The sequence below is a fragment of the Engystomops pustulosus genome, chromosome 4 (assembly GCF_040894005.1).
Source record: "Engystomops pustulosus chromosome 4, aEngPut4.maternal, whole genome shotgun sequence".
Taxonomy (NCBI): domain Eukaryota; kingdom Metazoa; phylum Chordata; class Amphibia; order Anura; family Leptodactylidae; genus Engystomops; species Engystomops pustulosus.
In genome coordinates this window covers 146,465,744-146,488,027 of record NC_092414.1, presented here as the reverse complement: position 1 = coordinate 146,488,027, position 22,284 = coordinate 146,465,744, and the positions used below count along the sequence as shown (strand labels likewise).

At 38.7% G+C, this 22,284-nt stretch overlaps 1 protein-coding gene across 3 annotated transcripts in view; it reads right to left on the bottom strand.

Moving 5' to 3' along the window:
• The window catches only part of LOC140127380 (dual oxidase 1-like), a 164,785-nt gene that overhangs the window by 76,242 nt on the left and 66,259 nt on the right, over positions 1-22,284 (bottom strand). For all 3 annotated transcript variants that reach the window (XM_072148000.1, XM_072147999.1, XM_072147998.1), the window contains 6 exons: positions 18,412-18,584; positions 13,303-13,478; positions 10,863-10,981; positions 2,650-2,781; positions 1,782-1,898; positions 368-570 (listed from right to left, as the gene is read on the bottom strand). In XM_072148000.1, the coding sequence (XP_072004101.1) occupies positions 368-570; positions 1,782-1,898; positions 2,650-2,781; positions 10,863-10,981; positions 13,303-13,478; positions 18,412-18,584 (920 nt within the window). The remainder of the gene's footprint in view (positions 1-367; positions 571-1,781; positions 1,899-2,649; positions 2,782-10,862; positions 10,982-13,302; positions 13,479-18,411; positions 18,585-22,284) is intronic.

Sequence of the window (22,284 nt, the reverse complement as noted above, 5' to 3'; positions counted from 1 at the left end):
GAAGAGCTCAGCCATAGCACAGAACCACCAGTTGACCCAACAGTTAAAATTTAACTATAATGCAGCAGAATTGCTATTTTTCCCATTCTTTCACAAATTGGTTATTGGTTATTTCACAAATGGAGAAGCCATTTTGGCATAGAAATGTTCTTCAGGATTATTTTAATCTGAATTCTGTGCTTTGGTTAATACCAAGTGACCACACTGTTCTATGTAAATGCTTATACAGATACATTTTCAAGTGGTGATGTCCTTATTCAGTTTATCTAAAGGTGTTAATGAATAAAAGATACAAAGTGACCACCTCTATGAGAAGACTACCCAACATGAGTTTTCTCTTGAGGCTGAGGCTGCAGTTGTCACTTACCGTATCATATTCATTGGGTACTTTTAACAGCAGTGTACGGCAGCCATGATTATTGGATTGAATGACATTAAATTGCTGATGGTTCTGCATATTAATGGTACGAATCACTGTGAATCTACTGTCCAAAACTCTGATCACTTGTTGTGAATGGATTTGTAAAAGGACAGGGCAAAGCGGTTCATTTGATCCTTGCCATTCTTGAGCTGAAAAATGTTAATGACAAATTTAATATTATGAAGATAGGCTACAAATATCTGAACCAGGAGCATAACCACATTGGAAGTAGCCATAGCAGTTGCTATCGGGCCCGGTGTGTCAGGGGCCCTTGGCATTTATCCTTACACACTAATGAGTGGAGGATGTGTACATTGTACAGCATAATATGTATATAATAGTACACAGCCTTAATTGGCAGCTCAGATAAGATATATCGGGGGAGGGGACAGCTGAATGACAGGACATCAGTGCAGAAATTTATAAATGTGTGCATAATTGTATAAATGTGTGTAAGAGTGTATAAATGTGTAATAAAAGTATACAAATATTTACATTTTCTGTGGGGGTAGGGGGCGTAATTCAGAAGTCATTGCCAGTTACGCCCCTGATCTGAACAGCAGGAGGCTGACACCAGGCCTCCTCTCGGATCAGCTACTGGTACTTGCTTCATGATTTCAGTACACAGAGAGTGCATGAGCCAGAAACTGATGTCTCTGTCCAAAGTGTAGTGCAAATTTGACTTGAGTGACTTGAGTCACCTGCTTCTAATCCCATCCATTGTATAATGAATGCACTGCCAAAATAGACACTATACAATTCTGACCTAAATGGCAGTCTTAAAAATGCACAGTATGTTTTAGAAAATGAATAGAAAATGTATTATTTATTTAATACTCAGTTGTTGCAATAGCAACATATTAGGGTAATCATTACAAAAATCATAAACGAAAAAAAAAGTGGTCCCAGCATATAAATGTGTCTATATACTGGCAAAAGTACCATGGGCTTAACATAACTAGGAAATGATACTTCTCCACCAAGAACATTAAAAGATAGAGATTACACCCAATCACTGATGATAGAACGTGTAATAAAACTTGTGGTCTGGACATCTGACAAACATGTCCTGTAAAATTTGTCCAAAGGTAAAGGAATAATAATAATAATGATAATAATAAATAATGTGACAGAGTAGTAAAATTTGTTATGCACAAAATAAGCCCTCACACTGCTCTGTACTCTGAAAAATTAAAAAGTTATGGATTTTTGAAGGTGGAGAGCGAGAAATTAGAGAAAAAAACCTGCATCCTTAAGGGGTTGATGATATCCTGAGGATATTGTCTGTCATAAAAATATGTAAAATGCATAAAAATGTATGCTATGAAGATGACTTTATTTAAGATCCGACAATACTTACCAGCGATACCTTCAGCAGATAGAACTGTTTTCATACTGGATACAGCCTGCTTATTTTGGATTTTTTTGAAGTCTCTTTTACGGGATTGAGCAACAGCACAAGCAATAAAAAAACTAACTGAAATCATAAGGATAAAACACAGAAAATGTGAGACTAAATATAAACCATCATGAAATTGAGGAATTTGTTTATTGTATTTTTTTTTTTAAGAACATAAACTGTTGTTCCCTAAAACCTGTAAGATGCGCTAGGAATAAACCCAATTAAGATGGATATATTTCTGTGACAAATACTAAATACATATAGGGGCACAATTACTTACAGGGTCACTGAAAGTGCATAATGCACCGTGCCGCGATTCACTACGATCGTGCGCCCACTCAGTCAAGCTCAGGTCCAACAGAGTTCACCATCTCTTTAGAGGTGCCAGTAAGTGCTTGGGCTTGCAACACAATTTGAAAGTTAAATCCTGCGTTCAGTCAGAATCATTCAAACTTTCCAACGGCACGGTCCCTAATTTGTGTTGCATGGAAGCAACATTTAAATACCTGTGCAAGCTGTTTTAGCGCAAAAAATGGTACACAGTCCGACAAAAGTGTGCAGCACGACCGTATATGAGCCCTATAATATTCAAAAAATTGTGCACTGTGGCTATAGACTATTTTATAAGTATCTGTTCTTAGCACATTCAACACAACTGCCTTTTTTGCCACCAATAGGTTGCGCCTAACACTCATGACTTTCATAATACTAATCTTCATCTTCATCTAAAACTTGATTTAACTTTAATAATAAATATACCTATTTGATTCTGCAGTCATTCACTTCTGCTAACTTTCTGTGTAACAATATAGCGAAATTTACCAACCTAGAGGGAAAGCACAAATAATCACAATAAGGCTGCTATATCCAATAACGCATCCCTCAAAGTAATCAATCGCAGTGAGGCGAAGGCAAGATGGAAACACTGTAGCTTTTTCTGGCTGAGGACATGGATCACCTAAAAATGGAAAGATATTATAGTCATGTAATGCAGTAAGAAGGATTTTAATAAATTACTTTTTAAATAAATCAAACATGCTAAACATCCCTGCCATTAACACCAGCACCTTCTGTGGGCAGTAACTCTTTTCCGTTGGCAAAGTTGCCTATGGCATGGAAATGGCTGTGGTGCAGGGCACCATCATTTTCTTGAGGATTGTCCCTCCTCAATGACATCATTTGGAGTGACAATCCTCCCCATAATGGTGGTGCTCAGCACTGCGGGTATGTTAATGTTGGGGTGAACACGGCTGCAGCTATCTGAGTGCAGCTGGCGACCTTGCCAACAAAATTTAAGCAGTTAACATCCGCACCAGCACAAATTGCGAGTGTTACTAGTTACGGGTTCTGACGGGATAACTCATCATCAATAAACTCAAGCAGCATTGTAAATAAGTCTTGGCTTAAAAATTCCATATCAATGTTAGAAACAAATGATGTAAAAAGGAAAACCATCAACTCAGGTTTTTGCCAGAAAAGGTGATTCTACAAGCTATTAATTCATGGTGGTACTATTTTTGTCTTCTCCATTTTGACTGCACTTTTCTTAAATAACGTAAATTGGAATTTACCTAATTTCAAGACCTTTTAATATCTAGATTATTTTTTGCTGTCCTGGGAATTATAAACTTTCTTTTCCTCGTTACTGTACACTACAATATGATTGAGACTGTGATCATAGACTTGTGAATGCAAGTTCCAACTAGTCATTAATCCAATAATGCAATAATGACTAATATCACCTTTTAGCCTAAATGTATATCTTTGAAGCTACCTTCAATTCACTATTGATAACACCCAAATCGTATTCACAATGTGCTTTCCACAGAAGAAAAAAAAGATTCACCAAGGATTTGGCTCAGAATGGAAGGAACAGCCTCATATGGTACATAGTGATATGCTGGTTAGCAGATATCAATCAATTGAGTCCTCAAGCAAAGAACAGAATATTTTTTGCAATGGGCTCCAGCCAAAACTGCTTGAGAAACCCGATTATACCACCCAGTTGTGTGCTCATTTACAGTGGTTTGAAATTGCTGTATTTGACCATTCCTAATGCATGGTGTATTGCTATTCCTGAGTGCACTTTATGTTACAAAACTATTTTTTTTTTCATTATATATCTCATATATACAGTATACTTTATATCAGCCGAATGTTAAATAAAGAGGTAATCATCATTTTATTTTTTTCTGTCAGAATAAAAAAAAAAAATGAATTACTAATTCACTGAGAAAATCATCCAACATTCAATTTATAGAAGCCCCATTACCTTTTTCAATAGATTTGGTTAGCGTCTAAATCTAATCAGTCTGAACCATTTTGTTTTCCAATTTACCTGTAAAATGGTATATAATCTCTAAAACACAGATTTGTTTCTACAAATCTTTTGTCTTGCTTGATTTATTTTTAATGTTTTTTTTACATTTTCCATCATCAATCCCCATTAACTAAGCTCTGGGGTGAATGACAGTATCATCTAAATAACCAAAGAGTCCTGGAATAGGGAGCTGAGAAATGATCTCGAGACACCCCCTCCCCCCCCCAAGAGGCAGGATAGAGAAAGATGCAAAAAACAGAGCGCAAGTCTCGAGTAATATTGTTAAAGTAGCGTTTAGTTAAAATATGGTTCAGGACTCTCACCTGACAGTGTTGGGTAAATTAGTTTTGAGAGATGTGGATGCAGCAGCCGCATCCACGTTCCATGTACACGTTCCACTGGAGACCAGGATCCCAGGATCGTGTAGATGTATAGCATATGGCCCGAAGCAGAATGAAGTACGGTGCTTTGCAATTCACTCGGAGGTCCAGCATAAGATAAACAATGTGTTATTTATAAGAAATTAATATATTGATAAAAAATCATTTAAAAAGTAATAAAAGATAGGGATGTGTTTCAGCTCCGGACCAGAGCTTTCATCAGGCATGACGAGACAAAACATTTAACGAGATTATATAGACTAGGCTACCGGAGAATCTCAAAGATTATAAAAACAGTAGATTATAATAATATATGTAAGAAACGTTTATCTGATGATGGCACGAGTCGTTGCAAATGGAGCCTAGAACAAAAAGCATCGGAAAGCATACTATTCGTATCTATAGTAACACAGGCTACGGATTGCAGCAGCACTGATATCTAGAATATTGGCAATGCTGTTATTAGAGCCAACTAGAAAACGCTTGGCTGTGGTCGGGAGCTACAAAGGAGCACAATGGCACAAGAGGGATGCTCATCAGAAGAAGCCGCATCAATGATTAGGTGAGAGTAACACATTAAATGTTATATTTAGAGATGAGGAATATACTCGTCCAAGCTTGATGCTCGTTCGAGTATTAGCGTGCTCGAAATGGCTCGTTGCTCGGACAAGTATTTCGCCTGCTCGAGATCGAGCATTTACTCAAGAAAACACAGCGAAAAACCGTGAAGAATACAATGAAAACAGTGAACACAGTGAACAAAGGATCATTTAAGTGAAGAACACAGTGAAGAACACATTGCAGATGTTTCTGTACATCTGCTAACTTATCTGAAGACACGCGTGTCGAACGGTGTTCTTCACAATAGTATGTGAAGAACAATATGTGTAAAGAACAAATTGCAGATGTATGGAAACATCTGCAATGTGGTCTTCACACATATTGTGAAAACATCTGCAAACATCTACAATGTGTTCTTCAGTGTTCTTTCAATGTGTTCTTTCAGTGAACAATGAAAAATGCTCAAGTCTCCCATTGAGTTCAATGGGGTTTGTTAATCGATACGAGCACTCGAGCATCCGGAAAAGTTCGACTCAAGTAACGAGCACTCAAGCATTTTAGTGCTCGCTCATCTCTAGTTATATTATAAAGACTCAATCACCTCATTGAGTCTGTTAGGACTCAGTGTGTTTAGCTTATAAATCCAATAGGATTCTCTATGATTCAACATTTTTACATGATCAGATGATTTTTCTGTTATTTGTTCTATTGGCATGACCTATGTACAATCAAAGTTGTCTTCATGTTTTAGGTTGATATGTTTAGAAAAGCTTTGTTTGAGAAAGCCAATTTTCGTTTGTGGCCATGTCCATTTATCGTTTATCTTTTTTAGAATTGGGACATACCCGTACGATTACGCAATTACAACCCCCTTAGATTTCAGTATTTGTCTCACCCCTATCCCGAAAGGACCACCGATACTTACCATGCTACCCACAAAAAAAGCACTATTTCAAAACAGGATCATAAATTATTCAATGCCACTAGAAAAACCAAATCTAATCAAAACTAAAAGAAACAGAGATTTAGAGGATGCCAAGGAGGCAAGTATAGAAGAAAAAGGCAAAAGAACAAGGAAGTTAGAACCCCCACAATGCCCCCAAATCACCAGCCAAATATAAGTGAAACTAAGATCTTTAATTTATCTAGCCATCTCCTTACTCCCAATGAAAAGTTTGTATTATCTAAGGGTTTAAACTGCCCCGATAAAGTCACTGATGATTTCCAACTATTTATTGACTTAAATATATTTATAAAAAATATAACCAAGATATTTGCAAAATGATAAAAAAAAGCTAGGAACACACCAGCCTCGATAGAGACCAGTTCTTATATCAAAATGTCAATAAGAAGTCGACTTTCAATCCAGTGTCACAAAGAGGTCACTGACATTGACACATTTTTTTTTTCTCTGGTAGCCAGTGATTTTAAAAACATAAAATCATTTCAAGGCCCTGGTGATAATCTAACGCAAGGCAAACTACATGCCTTAAAATACCTTAGCTCCAACACCAGAGATAACGAGATAACTATCCGGTCAGCTGACAAAGGGGGGGTGGTAGTTATCCAAAATAGAACGGATTACATACTGGGAGCATCCAATATACTAGGAGATCTGAATTACTATAGACCCCTGAAAAAAGACTCCACACCATAATTTTTGATCGAATATAACGCAATAGTTAAAGAAACTTTTGAAGCAAAGGTGATTAACAAAAAGGAAAATGGGTTCCTAATGATAACACATCCACTGTTGCTGACTTTCTATCATTAACCAAAAGTCCATAAGGACCAAAAAAATCCCCCAGGTCGCCCTATAATATCTGGGATAGGGTCCCTAACCTGTAATTTGTCTCATTATATAGACCTCTTTTTACAGCCCCTTGTCATACCTTCAGTACTCTAGTAGTCTCATCATTGACCTAGAGGAATTTATATGGGATGATGACAATTTTTTTCTGTCTTTAGATATCTCATCTCTATATTCAAACATACCGCATGAACTAGGCTTAGAATCTATGCACTGGTTCCTTTCTGAACATACCAATTTGCTTATGCCTATGGGAGTTTGTACTCAAACATAATATCTTTGAGTTCCAGGAACTAATCTACCATCAAGTTCGTGGCACAGCGATGGGGACTCAAGCCGCTCCCAGTTGTGTCAACTTATTTATGGGGTGGTTTGAGTCCCTACATATTTACAATTCCAGCCATTAGTCTAAGAATATTGTGTATTTTAGGCGTTATATATTGATGATCTGCTTTTTATCTGGCGTGGTAGCAGACAAGATGCTGAAACGTTCATAGATACCATTAACACCGACAACTGGGGTCTGAAGTTCACCATGAACCTTGATAAAAATAAAATAGTTTTTTTGGATCTAGAACTAACGAATCTTGGGAAAAAAATTGTCACCACAACACACTTTAAGACAGTTAACAGCAATAGGTTTTTAGAGTTTGGGAGTGCACATTATCCAAAATGGTTGAAAAATGTGCCATTCAGCCAATTCCATTGCATACGTAAGAACTGTACTGATCATGAAGATTATCAAAAACAATCATCTATCCTCAAAAAATAGATTCCAAGAGAAAAAATACCTCCAAAAATTGATAAAACAAGCGTATCTTAAATATGCCAACAAAACACAAAAAGACTGTCTGAAAACCTCAAAGAAATCTCCAAAAGCATCGAAAGAGTGCAAACGTTCTTATAATTTCATCACAACTTATGACAGAGGGAATATAAAAATTAGAGCCATTTTATCCAAACATTGGAATATTTTGAGGACGGATCCGATCCTCCATGATATTCTACCGAAGTAACCTATAATAACCTTTTAGGAAAGCTACCACCATCAGAACATGATAGCACCCAGCAAATTTACCCCCCCCCAAAAAAAAAACAAAACAAAAACAAACAATGAAAACACACCTGGTGTTCAAAAATGTAGACAAAAACTTTGTCTATGCTGTGATAAAATTAATAATGGAGCAAATACTTTCTCATTGAACAGCACTGGTGAAGTATTTAAGATTAAAAACAGTTTATCCTGCTCTTCTAGTTTTGTTATCTATCTTGTTGACAGCTTATGTGGCCAGCAATATGTAGGCTGTACAATACGATCACTAAGAATGAGGCTAAACGGACATCGCCACTAAACGAAAATTGGCTTTCAAAAACAAAGCCTTAGAACATGAATTAAACTTTGATTGTATACAGGTCATTGTGTAAAAATGTTAATTCGTAGAGAATCCTATTGGATTTATAAGCTAATCCCACTGTGTCCCAATGGACTTAATGAGGTGATCGAGTCTTTACAATATAACATTCTTTGCGTTCCTCTTACCTAGATCATTGATGTGGCTTCTTCTGATGAGCATCCCACTTGTGCCGTTGTGCCCCTCTTTAGCTCCCATCCACAGTCAAGCATTTTCTAATTGGCTCTTATAGCAGCGTTACCAATGTTCTAGGACCGCTGTGTTACCATAGGTACGAATTATACTCTTCCAATGCTTTTTTATTCTAGGCTCCGTTTGCAACAACTTGTGCCATCATCAGATATACTTTTCTTACATATATTATTATTGATTAGGTTCTTTTTACTTGGTTATGTTTGTACCGGGACAGTTTTTTTCTTGAAAAGAACAAAATGTATCTAAATGTTCTTATGTACGGATTTTTATCTATTGTTTATACCGTATATACTCGAGTATAAGCCGACCCGAGTATAAGCCGAGGCCCCTAATTTTACCACAAAAAACTGGGAAAACCTATTGACTCGAGTATAAGCCGAGGGTGGGAAATGCATTGGTCACAGCCCCCCCAAGTATATAGCCACCAAGCCCCCAGTAGTATATAGACAGCAGCCCCTTGTAGTATATAGCTGCCAGCCAGCCCCCAGTAGTACATAGCCTGTCAGCCCCTGCCCCCTATATGTAACCTGTCAGCCCCTGCCCCCAATATGTAGCCTGTCAGCCCCTGCCCCCAATATGTAGCCTGTCAGCCCCTGCCCCCAATATGTAGCCTGTCAGCCCCTGCCCCCAATATGTAGCCTGTCAGCCCCTGCCCCCAATATGTAGCCACCAGCCCCTGTGCCCTCTTAAATAGCCGGGTCCCCGGCCCGTTATGGAGCCGGGTCCCCGGCCCGTTATGGAGCCGGGTCCCCGGCCCGTTATGGAGCCAGACAGTTAATTTAAAAAAATAAAAAATCTAAACTCACCTTTTCGGCGGTGCGCAGCTCTGACGTCAGCCGCAGCGCTGACATCACAGTGTGTGCCGGCTGCTGGCACACACAATACGATCGCGGCGGCGGCTGAAGTCAGTGACTCGGACCTGGTGCCGCAGCCAGAGGGATCGCATAGAAGACTCGCGCGGCCGCTGAAAAGGTGAGTTTAGATTTTTTTTTTTTAGTTTTTTTTTTTTATTTAGCTTTTTGACTCCAGTATAAGCCGAGTTAGTGTTTATACTCGAGTATATACGGTATGTATATTTTAATAACAGATATATCAACATGATTATCTTAGCGAAAGTAATCCACTAAGGGAACAGATTTTCCCTGAACTCTGACCTATGGTAACCCACGTGACCGGTCACGTACCTCTGGTTCTCCAGTAACCTAGTCTTTATAATCCCATTAAATGTTTTGTCTCATCATGCCTGATGAAAGCTCCGGTCCGGAGCTGAAACGTGTTGCTGTCTTTTATTTTTTTTTTATTTTTAAAATTTTTTAATATATTCATTTCTTATAAATAAAACATTGTTTATCTTATGCTGGACCTCCGAGTAAATTGGAAAGCGCTGTTCCTTCTTTCTTCTTCTGCAGGCCATATGCAGTATCAGCTTAATGCCATTTTGAAAGACTTGTCCGGTTAATCAGAAAATATGAAAGTAAATTTATGATTAAAATCATAACTCTACTTTCGCCCCTCTGTGATCTAGCTTTTTAGGCTGTCACGCTGTACTCACAGGAAGTACTCACGGCATAAGTGCTAAGCGATCAAGGGGAGGGGGAGGCAGTGTAACAGTCTCTAAAGCCAGATGACAGAGGAGCTGGGGTAGCCCCATAATTTTAAAAGATGATTTCAGAAGGAAGGAGGCCATGGATAACAAATATTAGAAGATTACTACAGTCACAGTTACTAGATATATGAGAAAGTGTCCCTGGTTTATTTTGATCCTTTGATTTGGTACCTAAATATTGGCAGAATTTACAAAGCATAGATGTGCTCATCTCTTCTTTTCAGGAATGCCATCATTGTGCTTTAAACTACAAGTTTTTCTCTCTTTCCCAGGATACTTTCACAGTTTTTGTTGACACTGTGGGGGTCATTTACTAAGGGCCCGAATTGCGTTTTTACGGCGGGTCACCCGAATATTTCTGATTTGCGCCGATTTTCCCTGAATTGCCCCGGGTTTTTGGCACACGCGATCGCATTGCTTCGCATCGGCGCCGGCGTGCACGCGACGGAAATCGGGGACCATTAAATGATTTTACAGACCAAATGACAGACATAAATACCTTATTTCTTAGTGTTGCTTCCTCTAAGAAATCTTAGACTGCAACTTCACATGGATATTATGGTAAAAAAAAAGTCAATGTAATTTTATTTTTTTATTCAGATCCTTAGTTTGTATGGTTTCATTCCCTACAGAGTGTCTTTGCTCCTAATGTAGTCACTGGCAACTTACCAACACATATACATCTTTCTAGCCAAGCCCTAAAGATTTAAAAGTGTAAAGAGATTGGGTGTCTGCATCCTTAAACTTGAACTCACCCTCACGCCAAGTGAATACGTTTTGCTGGATATCACCAAAATCTGCAGAGGTAACTGCTAAAATGACATCATGGAATGAAGTATTCTTGATCTTTGCTATCTCATCTGTATTAAATAACCTACAGTAGAAACAATTAGTATTACATACCATGTATTATTGATCTCGATGACTCAAACCCCAAATCATAATACAAATGAATATAACGAAAAAGCAAATACAAGTCTTTGTAAATAAGTTCAATTAAGGATATCTTGATTATGCCTTGGGAAGCTGGATAACAGGAAATATAGTAAGACAGGTCATTACTGCCTGACTAATAATTCTCCTAATCACGTAGGTATTTTCTAACAGACTACAGTGAAGAGGATACTTAACAACTTCATAGTAGAGAAAGGAATGCACTACGTGTTTTCCCTGCTTCTATTACTTCCTTCTATGAAGTATACTACCCATGCTATTTAATTGGGCAGCATAATAGTATGTTATTAAATCCAGTGACTTCTAGTTTATTTAAATGCCTCTTTTACAAAATTACATCCAAACCTCACCCCACTGATCTGTACAATAAACTATAATCGATTCAAGACAAGTATAGCATGGCTTAGTGCCTATATGTCAGACACATTCATTTGTATCATACTTGCCATTTTCTGATAGGTTATCCAGGTTTACTTATATTGTCTAATTTTGCTAACTTTTTTTGGACTTTAGTTTCAGCCACAAATGTGTAAACAGTTTAGCGCATTTTTGGAGCACAATTGTGGGGGAATTTCTCATACTCTGGCACTAGTTAAATCTATATATCATGACATCCGCTGCTAAGCTGGATAGATCAGGAGACTTTGGGGTACAAATTTTGCTGGGTATATAGAATTGTGCTGTTATCTGCATCTTTCAGGCCTGAATAGGTGCAAGTGATAGTGAGTGCACAGGCACTGAACATGAATGCCCCACGCTCAGGCCGGGCAAGTGCCGGGGCCCCGGGGTACTGGAGGGGCCCACTCGGGCCCCCGGATCAATTGTACCAGTGTCACTATAAGACACTGGTACAATTAATCACCATCCGGATCGATCACTTTTCTGCCTCTATGCTGCGCTGGTCGGGAGCGCAGCATAGAGGCAGAATCTAAAACTCACCTGTCCCGTTTCCCACGATGCAGCGCTCCGCAGGGTATGTGATGGCTCTGAAGCCGGCGCACATGATGATGTCATCGGATCACGTGTGCCGGCTTCAGAGCCGGCGCGTACGAGAGGCCCAGGCCGAAGACAGAAGACAGCTGCAGGCGCTGCTCCGGGGGAACCAGGAAAGGTGAATTCTTTTTTTCTTTTCCCGAGGGGGGAGGGAGGGCAGTGCGTCCGCGGGGGGCAATGGAGGGAGGGGTCATCGTGTCCGCAGGGGGAGGGAGGAGGTCAGTGTGTATACAGGGGGAGGGGGGGGGTTAGTGTGTCAGCAGGGGGAGGGGGGGTGTTAGTGTGTCTGCAGGGGAGGGGGGGAGGTCATTGTGTCAGCAGGGGGAGTTAAGTGTGTCCGCAGGGGAGGGGGGGTTCAGTGTGTCCGCAGGGGGGGGGGTCAGTGTGTCCGCAGGGGAGGAGGGGTGGTCAGTGTGTCCGCAGGGGAGGGGGGGTGGTCAGTGTGTCCGCAGGTGGAAGGGGGGTACTCAGTGTGTCCGCAGGTGGAGGGGGGGCAGTGTGGCCACTGGAGGGCAGCCCACGGAGGGGCCCACTAAGGCTCTGTCGCCCAGGGGCCCACTAAAACCTGGAGCCGGCCCTGCCCACGCTGGCCCAGTCCATCGCTGGGCATGCCAAGTTGGTGTTGAGGGGTGTGAAGGGAGAAATAATTGCAAATTCTAGTGTACAAGCCATGGTAAATGTACCCCATATAAATAAGAAGCCACATTCCCGTCTCTATAACCATAGGACAATTAGCGGAGAGTTTCAAAAAGTGCCTAAGACACTTAATAAATTTGACGTGAGCAGGGACAGACAATTCATCAAAATCTTGGGGACCTGATAGAAAAAATCTGAATCATACTTGACAGTTTTAAGATTTACACTTAACTGTATAAATATGTTCTTACATAGATATATAGTCCCATATCTTTAGTTTATCCTCCATAATTTAGATATTCTGATCCCATTGTACTTGTTTCTAGTGTAGAACTGCAACATCATGTTGAATTTCATCAGACCCAAAGACTAAGGAAAGATACACTTGAACAAGCGGAATCACATAAACAAGTGTCCGTTTTTTATGGCAAATTTACATCAGCTTGGCATTCGTTTCACAGAACCTAATAAGCTATAGTCTATGAGTGCTCCATTAAAACAATGGTCATGGGCGTTGAATAATACGTCTGATGAAAACACATCTGAAGTTGTTAAATTTTTCTTAATTTATCAACACGGTTTCTGCATTTTAAAAATGTGATTATATTTTACCCATTTCTTTTATTTTCAAACCAAAATCGGTCTCCATCTCGTAAACGCTGGAACTGGTTCATTGTAATGGCTGTGATAAGCTCTCCAGGATCTCCATAACACTCCAGCAGGGCTCCTGGGAGAAGCTCCAGCTTACTGGTGTCGTTGTCATATAACATAGCTAAGTCATCAAAGAGCTGCAATACAGAATAAATTATAACAGCTTTTACAATAAAAAAAGAATAATATATAAATGTTATGCTCCAAGATAGAAGATGTATATGCATAAAAACACTCCAAAGAAAATTCACATTAGACTGATACTGTTCATTTTTAGAGAATTGTCTTATATTGACTTATAAATCAGTTCATGCTTTGCTTGAACTGTCCTTGTATGCTGTACCTTATTGACCTCTTTCCAAAATGTTTTTTTTGTGTTTCAATTTTTTGCTTCACCACTTTAAAAATCCATAAATTTTTTAGGTATTTAATAGTCCATGCTATGTAGTGGGAAGTAGCGAAAAAATTTCAAAAGTGGTGAAGTTCATGAAAAAAAAACTGATTTTCTTGCAGGTTTTGTTTTTATGACTTTCACTATGCCTTTCACAGGATCCATCACCTTTGTTCTTTTGGTTGGTGTGATCAAGGAGATACCAAATTTATAGAGGTGTTTTGTTTGTGCAAAAAAACCCCAGCTGTTTTCTATTTTCGACCATCAATAACTTTTTTATACTACATCATACATAGCTGCGTAAGGTACCATTTTTTGTGGAAAAATGAGTGTTATGTTATTCCGTTACGGGGTATACAAATGGGAATAATTGTTTTTATATTTTGAAAGATCTAGATTTTACCAAATATGTTTATGATAATGTTTGTTAATTTTTGTTTCCAAACTAGGGAAAGGGGTGATTAGAACTTTATGTTTTTTTTAAATTATTTAAATTATTTTTTTTAGTTTTTCAGGCCCCCTATGGTACTTAAACCCTATGTGGTTTAATCACTCCGGTTATGTATTTCAATAATATTGTGTTTATTTTGCTAATGATGTATGCAAATGTCTTAGAGAGACTCTGGTCTGTAATAGCATGATGCTACTTCGACCATGATACTTGCCAAGATGGCAGCGCTCACGTTGTTCGACATTTAAAGGATCAAATTTCCTGGGACTCTATGTGAAGATATGCTGTCTATTAAACCAAGACCACTTTTAAAGAAAAAGAAAAAAACAAGAAAAAGTTTAATGATGAATACAGATTGATTAGCTTCTCTGAAATGGAGGAGTCCATGGGTATAAAAAGGACTGTGTGAGTAAAAGTAATTTTTTGCAATCGCCATGTTCAAAATATGGGGCATAAAAACCCGGCAACAGAGATAGGATCCGCATTAGTGAACGTTACTGTTATTAACTTGTCCAGTTATATGTTGTTGAAAGATCAAGTGTCGTTATTGTCAAAAGGCCTTAACTATTTTCCCACATGTGATATTAATTTATTCAATACTTTATTGGACATTGACAGACAGTTATTATTGTTAAAAACATTTTTTGAATATCAATGATCCGTCTCTTGTTCCGGATTATTTGCCTGCCAACAGAGTGAGTAATTCTTTTATCGAAGACCTGATGTCACTAGATCTTTTGTGTAATAGCTTTGTAGATCAGGTTAACATGTTGTCTTTAAGAGCCTCATCACGTGAGTTCATTAGGGTTAATGATCAAGTGGGTACATCTTTCTGGACAAGGAATCCCGAGTTCTATCCTGTTTCATAAAGGACCCCACAATAGATAGATTTCAAGAGCTAATACAAGAGGAACAAAATTATAAATAAAAATCTATTGAACGAAATATGCACCTATCATATGTTGAATGAAAATACCACTAAAATGTGTCAATTCAAGGTGTCCAAAGTAATAGACGAGGGATTGGGTGTGGGAGTGTTTACCACCAGATTGAAAGATTATTTGTTTGTAGAGTAACCCATCACCACCGTTTTCCATTCACTTCCCAAAGTCCATAAGAACTCAAGAACTGTCCACTACGCTGGCATACTGTATGTATTTTAGAAGCACTGAATAAAGACAAGTAATTTTACTTTCTACATCTACGTCTGCAAGTTTGTGCTGGGATCATCCATTGTCTCATGTTGAATGTGCCTTCCAAGCTACAAGGTTGATCTACATGCACCTGTAGGACGTGCCTATTGAAGGCTATTGACAGGGTGAGCGGAACTGTGTTTCTTTTAACTTCTGTGATAAGTGCCAAAAAGTAAGCAACCTGTTATTTTCATCATCTGCCAATGATGTCTGCCAGAGACTTACTCTCTCCCTGAAAATACATACACTTTTAGCCAAATCAAAGTCCAGTCAAAGGGTATATATACACCTTAAACACTGTCCAGTGGAATGAGATATTTACCTGCATGTCACTGGAATATCCAATGTATTTTTAGTAGCATCTGCTGGTATTTAAAATAAAAAGATTGCCCAAACCTATGTTATGTTATATTACTGTTATGTTGCTAAGGGTTGCAAACTATTAAACTATATGTAGTTCAGGTGACACCCAAATGTTGCACTAATATGTAGTTATCTGTTTAGTGTCCATCTCTTCTCTTCTTGGAAAGTAAGTTAGCACTAAGGTAACCGCACATTATATTGCATCACATAAAATATTCAATGTTTCATGGAAATTAAAATAATAAATGCCTTGCGTAAATCATATGCTGGCAGTAACCTCATTTTGTATGGATTGATAGCCCTTACAAATATTTGTTTACATATTGATTATAAAGCAATTTATAGTTTCAGTATAATGCAGTGTAGGGTAACATTTTCCTCTGAGGATAGAATATTGGCCATAGTTTTATTGAAGGTTTCTATGTGTATTTTTGTGTAATCTGCTGTTCTGGTGCCCCAGTTGCCCACTGTAGGATCAGAGACAGGTCCAGTCTAAAAATAAAGTTGGCTTTGATGACACAACTGCATTTTACTGGCCTTTAGAGAGTTCAAGGCATTTTGTAGTATGAAAAACAGTACTATTGTTCTTGGGACACAAAGGGGGTAACATTTTTATTTAAAAAGCTTTACAGTATTTCAATAAAGTGATTCTTGTACTTTTTGGGACACCATTACTTTGTAGGGAACAAAGCTGAGGGGAACACTTAGCATGCTAATGTGTTTTACAGCAACAGTATTTTGAAGCAGGGCTGCTCTATCGATGTATTCAGCTTACAAATCCCACACCCTGGATTTACATATATAGTATACTATATACAATATAGTAATATCATGGGAAAGCGTACTGGTGAGCCCTATGGTGTATTCATGGCCTAGCAGCTATAGGGTATATTCATGAATTTTCTTTTTGATTACCTATTCTTAGTATAGGTCATCAATATAAAAATCAGTCATATCAGGCCGATCAGTCACATGTGCATAGTCTCTATATAATGTAGGGATGTGGAAGGAAAACTGTTAAAAAACCACAGGGGTCGTCTGAAAACGGCAGACTCCTCTGATAGCTGCTTAGAAGGAATGCCGACTGACAGACATATAATTAGGCCCACCTTGCAGGCGTATGGCGACTTATTACCATTGATGTTCCACTAGGGGATTTTGGTATATATGCAAATAAGTTTTCCTAGATCGAACAAGGAAAACCATGCTGCTTACACTACGTTGTTAGGCAGGCCCTTTGCCATCAAGCATGACTTTCAGGAAGCCTAGGAAGACAGTGATGTATATTTAAAGCCAAACCAGTATATCTATTCCAGAAGTAACAGATTCTGAACTGTAGACAGCACTGTTTCAATTGTTTAGTTGAGTTAGAGGCTTTTTACTAGGGTCAAGGAGTAAGAGTTCTCCTTACAAAGAGTTTGCTAATTAAAGGAAACCTACCACCACAAATCTACCTATAAAGGTAGATCGGGTGGTAGGTGAATCAATGGGACGTGAGGATAGCCCTTTTAAGGGCTAATCCTCGCGTCCCCGCACTTTTTTGGAAACTTTTATTACCTTAATATGTAAATTTTTTTATGCGGCTACTGGGGCATGGAGCTACGAGCAGCTGCGCGCCGAAGATGGTGAGTAGGAGGGGTAAAGTGGCTACCGGGCCGTGGAGTAGCCGCCTCGTGTAACCTCAGATGCGGCTACTCCACGCCCCAGTAGCCACATAAAAAAATTTACATATTAGGGTAATAAAAGTTTCCAAAAACGTGCGGGACGCGAGGATTAGCCCTTAAAAGGGATATCCTCACGTCCCATTGATTCACCTACCACCCAATCTACCTTTATAGGTAGATTTGTGGTGGTAGGTGCCCTTTAAGGGCACCTTGCAAGAAAATTATTTGCATGTTTCCCAGATTCCCCTAGTGGAGCAGAAATGACTATAAGTCTACACACACATGCAAGGTGGCCTTAATTGGCAAACTCTCTAGGAGAACTCTTACTTCCTGACCCAAGTCAACACCCTCTCATTTAGCTAAACCAGTTCCTTACGCTGTACTGAAGAGACTCAACCACGTTGAAATGGTGCTGTCTACAGTTCGTAATCTGTTCCTTTTGGAATAGATAAACTGGTTTGGATTTAATGCCACATCATGTAATCATGAGATTCATGCTTGATGATAAGGGGTTGTCTTACAAGGTAGTGGCTTGGTTTTCCTTGTCCTATTCAAGAAAACATATTTGCATATCTCTCTGCAGCCACCATAAGGCACATGTATTATATGTATTCAGATAAAGCTTCGAGGGGCTGATATCTGAAGGGTCTATATGACCTCTGTAGGCTCTGATTCTTAGCCTATATAGAAGCCTTATCAGTCACTGCTCTTCTCATACCAGCCTTCTACAGGAGGTAGAGCAATTTATGGTATAAAATAGTACAACTTAAAAATAATACTTGTCTACTGGAGCTGTTTTAGCCCCTTTCTGGCTCTGCCTGTGTCATTAAATTACATTTACAGAAACATAATTGTGCCAAATAAGACATATCCAGTAACTGTGGTCTTAAGCATGTGTATGAACCAAGACAGTAACACATTACAAGACCCTAGAGATATTATGAAGACAATAAGGTTTCTATTTAATATCTAAATAGAACACAACATTTTGTATTGTAGGTTACTGACCTGTTTATTTATCTGATGGAGTTTTGGATTAATATCCTGCCAACCGGTAATAGGTGCCAGTCCAAAGTATTCTCTTGCACGATTATAACAACAAAGCCCAAAATCTCTGCCTCTTTGAATACTACTGGCAATGTAATCTGTCCGGGAATATTTCAGAGTACCATACCAGTAATCTGTTTTGTGAAAAAAATGTTAACTACTTTAATCACATACCGTAACATATTGAATGTAAAATGTTTAGTACAGAAAAATGAAATAACCTTTTTGAGATCGTAATACCCACGACTGCTAAAGTCTCTTCAAAAGGCGTGATATAACAAAGCATCTGTAGTACCACAAATTGTAAACCCAGAAAACTAGAGAAGCAATGCAATAACATTAACACAGCCAATAGTTTATACTGTATAGGCAGTGAGAACATTTTCCAACTCCCTAACACTGAACAAAACTTTTTTCTTGTTTTAAATTCTTGGAAAAATAATACATTTGTTTTAACCCCTTAACGCTGAAGCCACTTTTCACCTTCCTGACACGGCCCATTTTTTAAAATCTGACATGTGTCTATTTAAGTGGTTATAACTTTGGAACGCCCCAAAAGGGAAAAAAGGTGAAAATTTTCTCAAAAAAGTCACTTTTACCCCAAATTTTTGTAAGCCACAAGGGAAAAAAGATTAAACAACCCCCATAAATGTGTAAAACTATTTCTCCTAAGCACAGAACTGCACCACTTTTTCATATAAAGTGTTGTATGGGTACACAGTAGGGCTCAGAAGGGAAAGAGGGGCGTTGGCCTTTTAGAGGCCAGATTTGACAATCATCCTTTACATGTGTCAGGATGCATTTGGAGAGCCCTAGTGGTACCAAAACAGAGGGCAACCCCAACAAGTGTCACCATTTTGGAAAGTGCACCCTTTGGAGAATTTAGCAAGGTGTAATATATGTATTTTCCCCTACAGGTGTTTGCTTCAATTAGGTCCCTAAAAGGAAAAATATGAACATTTTCCCAAAAAAGTCACTTTTACGGCTATTTTTTGTATCCCATAAGGCATTAAAGATAAAACAACCCCAAAAAATGTGTACTAGCATTTCTCCCGAGTATAAAATTGCCCCACACATGCAAATAAAATGTTGTATGGGTACGCAGTGAAGCTCAGAAGGGAAAGAGGGGCGTTGTCCTTTTAGAAGCCAAATTTGACAGACATCCTTTACATGTGTCAGGATGCATTTAGAGAGCCGTAGCGGTACCAAAACAGAGGGGAACCCCAACAAGTATCACCATTTTGGAAAGCACACCCCTTAGAGAATTTAGCAAGGTGTAATATGTGTATTTGTCCGTAAAGTTGTTTGATTTCATTAGGACTTAAATAGGAAAAAGGTGAAAATTTTCTTATAAAGGTCATTGTACCCCTAATTTGTTATAGCCACAAGGGATAAAAATACGTAATAACCCCCCAAAATGTGTAAACCTATTTCTCTCGAGTGTAGAAGTACCCCACATGTGTATATAAAATGTTGTATGGGCGCACAGTAAAAGGGAAGGGGGATGTTTGCCTTTTAGAAGCCAAATTTGACAGAAATGTTTGACATGCATTTGGAGAACCCTAGTGGTATAAAACAGATTAGAATCCGAAAAGTGACCCTAATTTTTGAACGCACACCCCTTAGAGAATTTTGCAATGTGTAATATATGTATTTGCCGCTACAGGTTAATGATCCAATTAGGCACTAAACATTAAAAAGGTGAACATTTTCCTATAAATGTCACTTTACCCCTAATTTTTGTAAGCTACAAGGGATCATATATTAAATAACCCCAAAAAAGGTGTAAAACTATTTCTCCCGAGTGTAGAAGTACCCCACATGTGCATATAAAATGCTTTATGGGCGCACAGTAGAGGAAAAGAGGGATGTTTGTCTTTTAGTGGCCAAATTTGACAGAAATCCTTCACATGTGTCAGGATACATTTGGAGAGCCGTAGTGGTACCAAAACAGAGGAAAACCCGAAAAGTGACCCTAATTGTTGAATGTACACCCCTTGGGGAATTTAGCAAGGTGCAATATGTGGTGTAGGGTAATACACATCGTGAAATGAGCATTTTGATGTGCAACGGAGTCCAAGATGGAAATTGCAATTATTTCTGGAAAGTTCAGTGCCCGTTATGTGGCGCCCCTTATGAAATAATGGAGGGGTATAGGGAGCAACGTAACCTAAAAGTTGTTACAATTATTCATTTTACCTAAATGAATTCACAACAGGTTGGGCGTGAATTGTGAATGTGTTGCGTATAAGGAGGTAGAATATACCAGGGGATCAACTAAACTTTTGTCACTCTGGAGGTGTCGCAGGTCTATTAGTAGTATGTAGTGTCCATCCTAACTCCTCTTTTGGAACAGACTCTTTATTGAGTCCTACCTTTAGAAGCAGCAGAATTCACCGGGAAAATGCTGTTCTGGAACATCTAAACCAGAGGTACTGGGGCCCCGTCCTTCTTGTCCCAATATTAGTTTCCTAATATCTTCCTCTTGAAAACGGAGAAATGATACAGCAGGACCTGCACATTGGAACAGCATGTAAGAGTTGTACAGCATAATCTGTACAATGTGCACGGCCAGCGCTTTTGTACCATATCTTCGTTTTCCGTAGGGAAATTATCGCCAAGTGTTGCTCTTATTCACCCTAGCGATGCCCATTGTGACGAATATTGCTGCTTTTGGCTGGACCAAATCGATCAGCCAATAGCGGCAAACATGGACAGAGGGGGGCAACAAAACCCCTCTGGACCGCAAGGCACAATTGGTGGCTGTCAGGAACAGCCACCACCCTGCCCCGATCACCGTGTCTACAGACATAGTGACTGGTATTACTGACGTCATAAGTAAATTCGCTTCTATTGGCTGGTCTGAATTGATGAGCCAATAGCAGCGATCATGAACTGGGGGGGTGTGGGGGCGACATAACCCTTCTGGTCCATGGGGCAGGATGGATGGATGTCAGGAACAGCCGCCATCTTGCCCCGATCACTGTGTCTGAACAGTGTTGGCAAGTCACTACCCGCCGCACCGTTCTATAACAACGCGCGTTGGGAATGGGCTATACAATCTTTATTTATTTTTTAAGCAATTTAGTCAAATAAGGGATTTTTTTTTGCGAGACGAGATGCACTGTAAAAAAAAAACCTTTATTTTAGAGGGTGTTTAGCTTATCGAAGCAATTTTATTAACTTTTTTCGTGTGGAGGAAAATAAAATCATCAATTTTTGTTTTGGATTTTTAGCATTTTTTTGGGGGGGTGTTCGCTGTAGCATAACAATAATATATTATCTTTATTCTACGGATCACTACGATTACGGTGATACCTCATTTATATAGTTTTATTTATATTTGGCCAATTTTATTGAAGGAAAACTAGAATAGAAAAAATTACATTTGTTTTAGTATTGCCATTTTTATAGCGGCATAACTATAGTATTTTTTGGTTGACGGAGCTGGTTGTGAGCTTATTTTTTGCGTGACAAGTTGTTCTTTTCAGTGATATCATTTTGGCGCTTATAAATTTTTCGGATCACTTTTTAGAACATTTTTTGTAAAGCAATTTGATAAAAAGTTTTAATTTTTGGCAAGTTTTTGGGTTATTTTTTTAACCACGTTCACCTAGAGGGTCCAATTATGATTAGCATTTATTGTACAGATTGTTACGGACGCGGCGATACCAAATAAGTGGGGTTTTTTTGTGATTTAGTGTTTTTTATACTTTATTACTTGTGTACAGGGAAATGTGGTGTTTGGGGGGCTTTCACTTTCTTTTATTATTTATTTTTATTTTAAAAAACCTTTATTTATTGTTTTAACTTTTTTTTACAGGTAATGACATC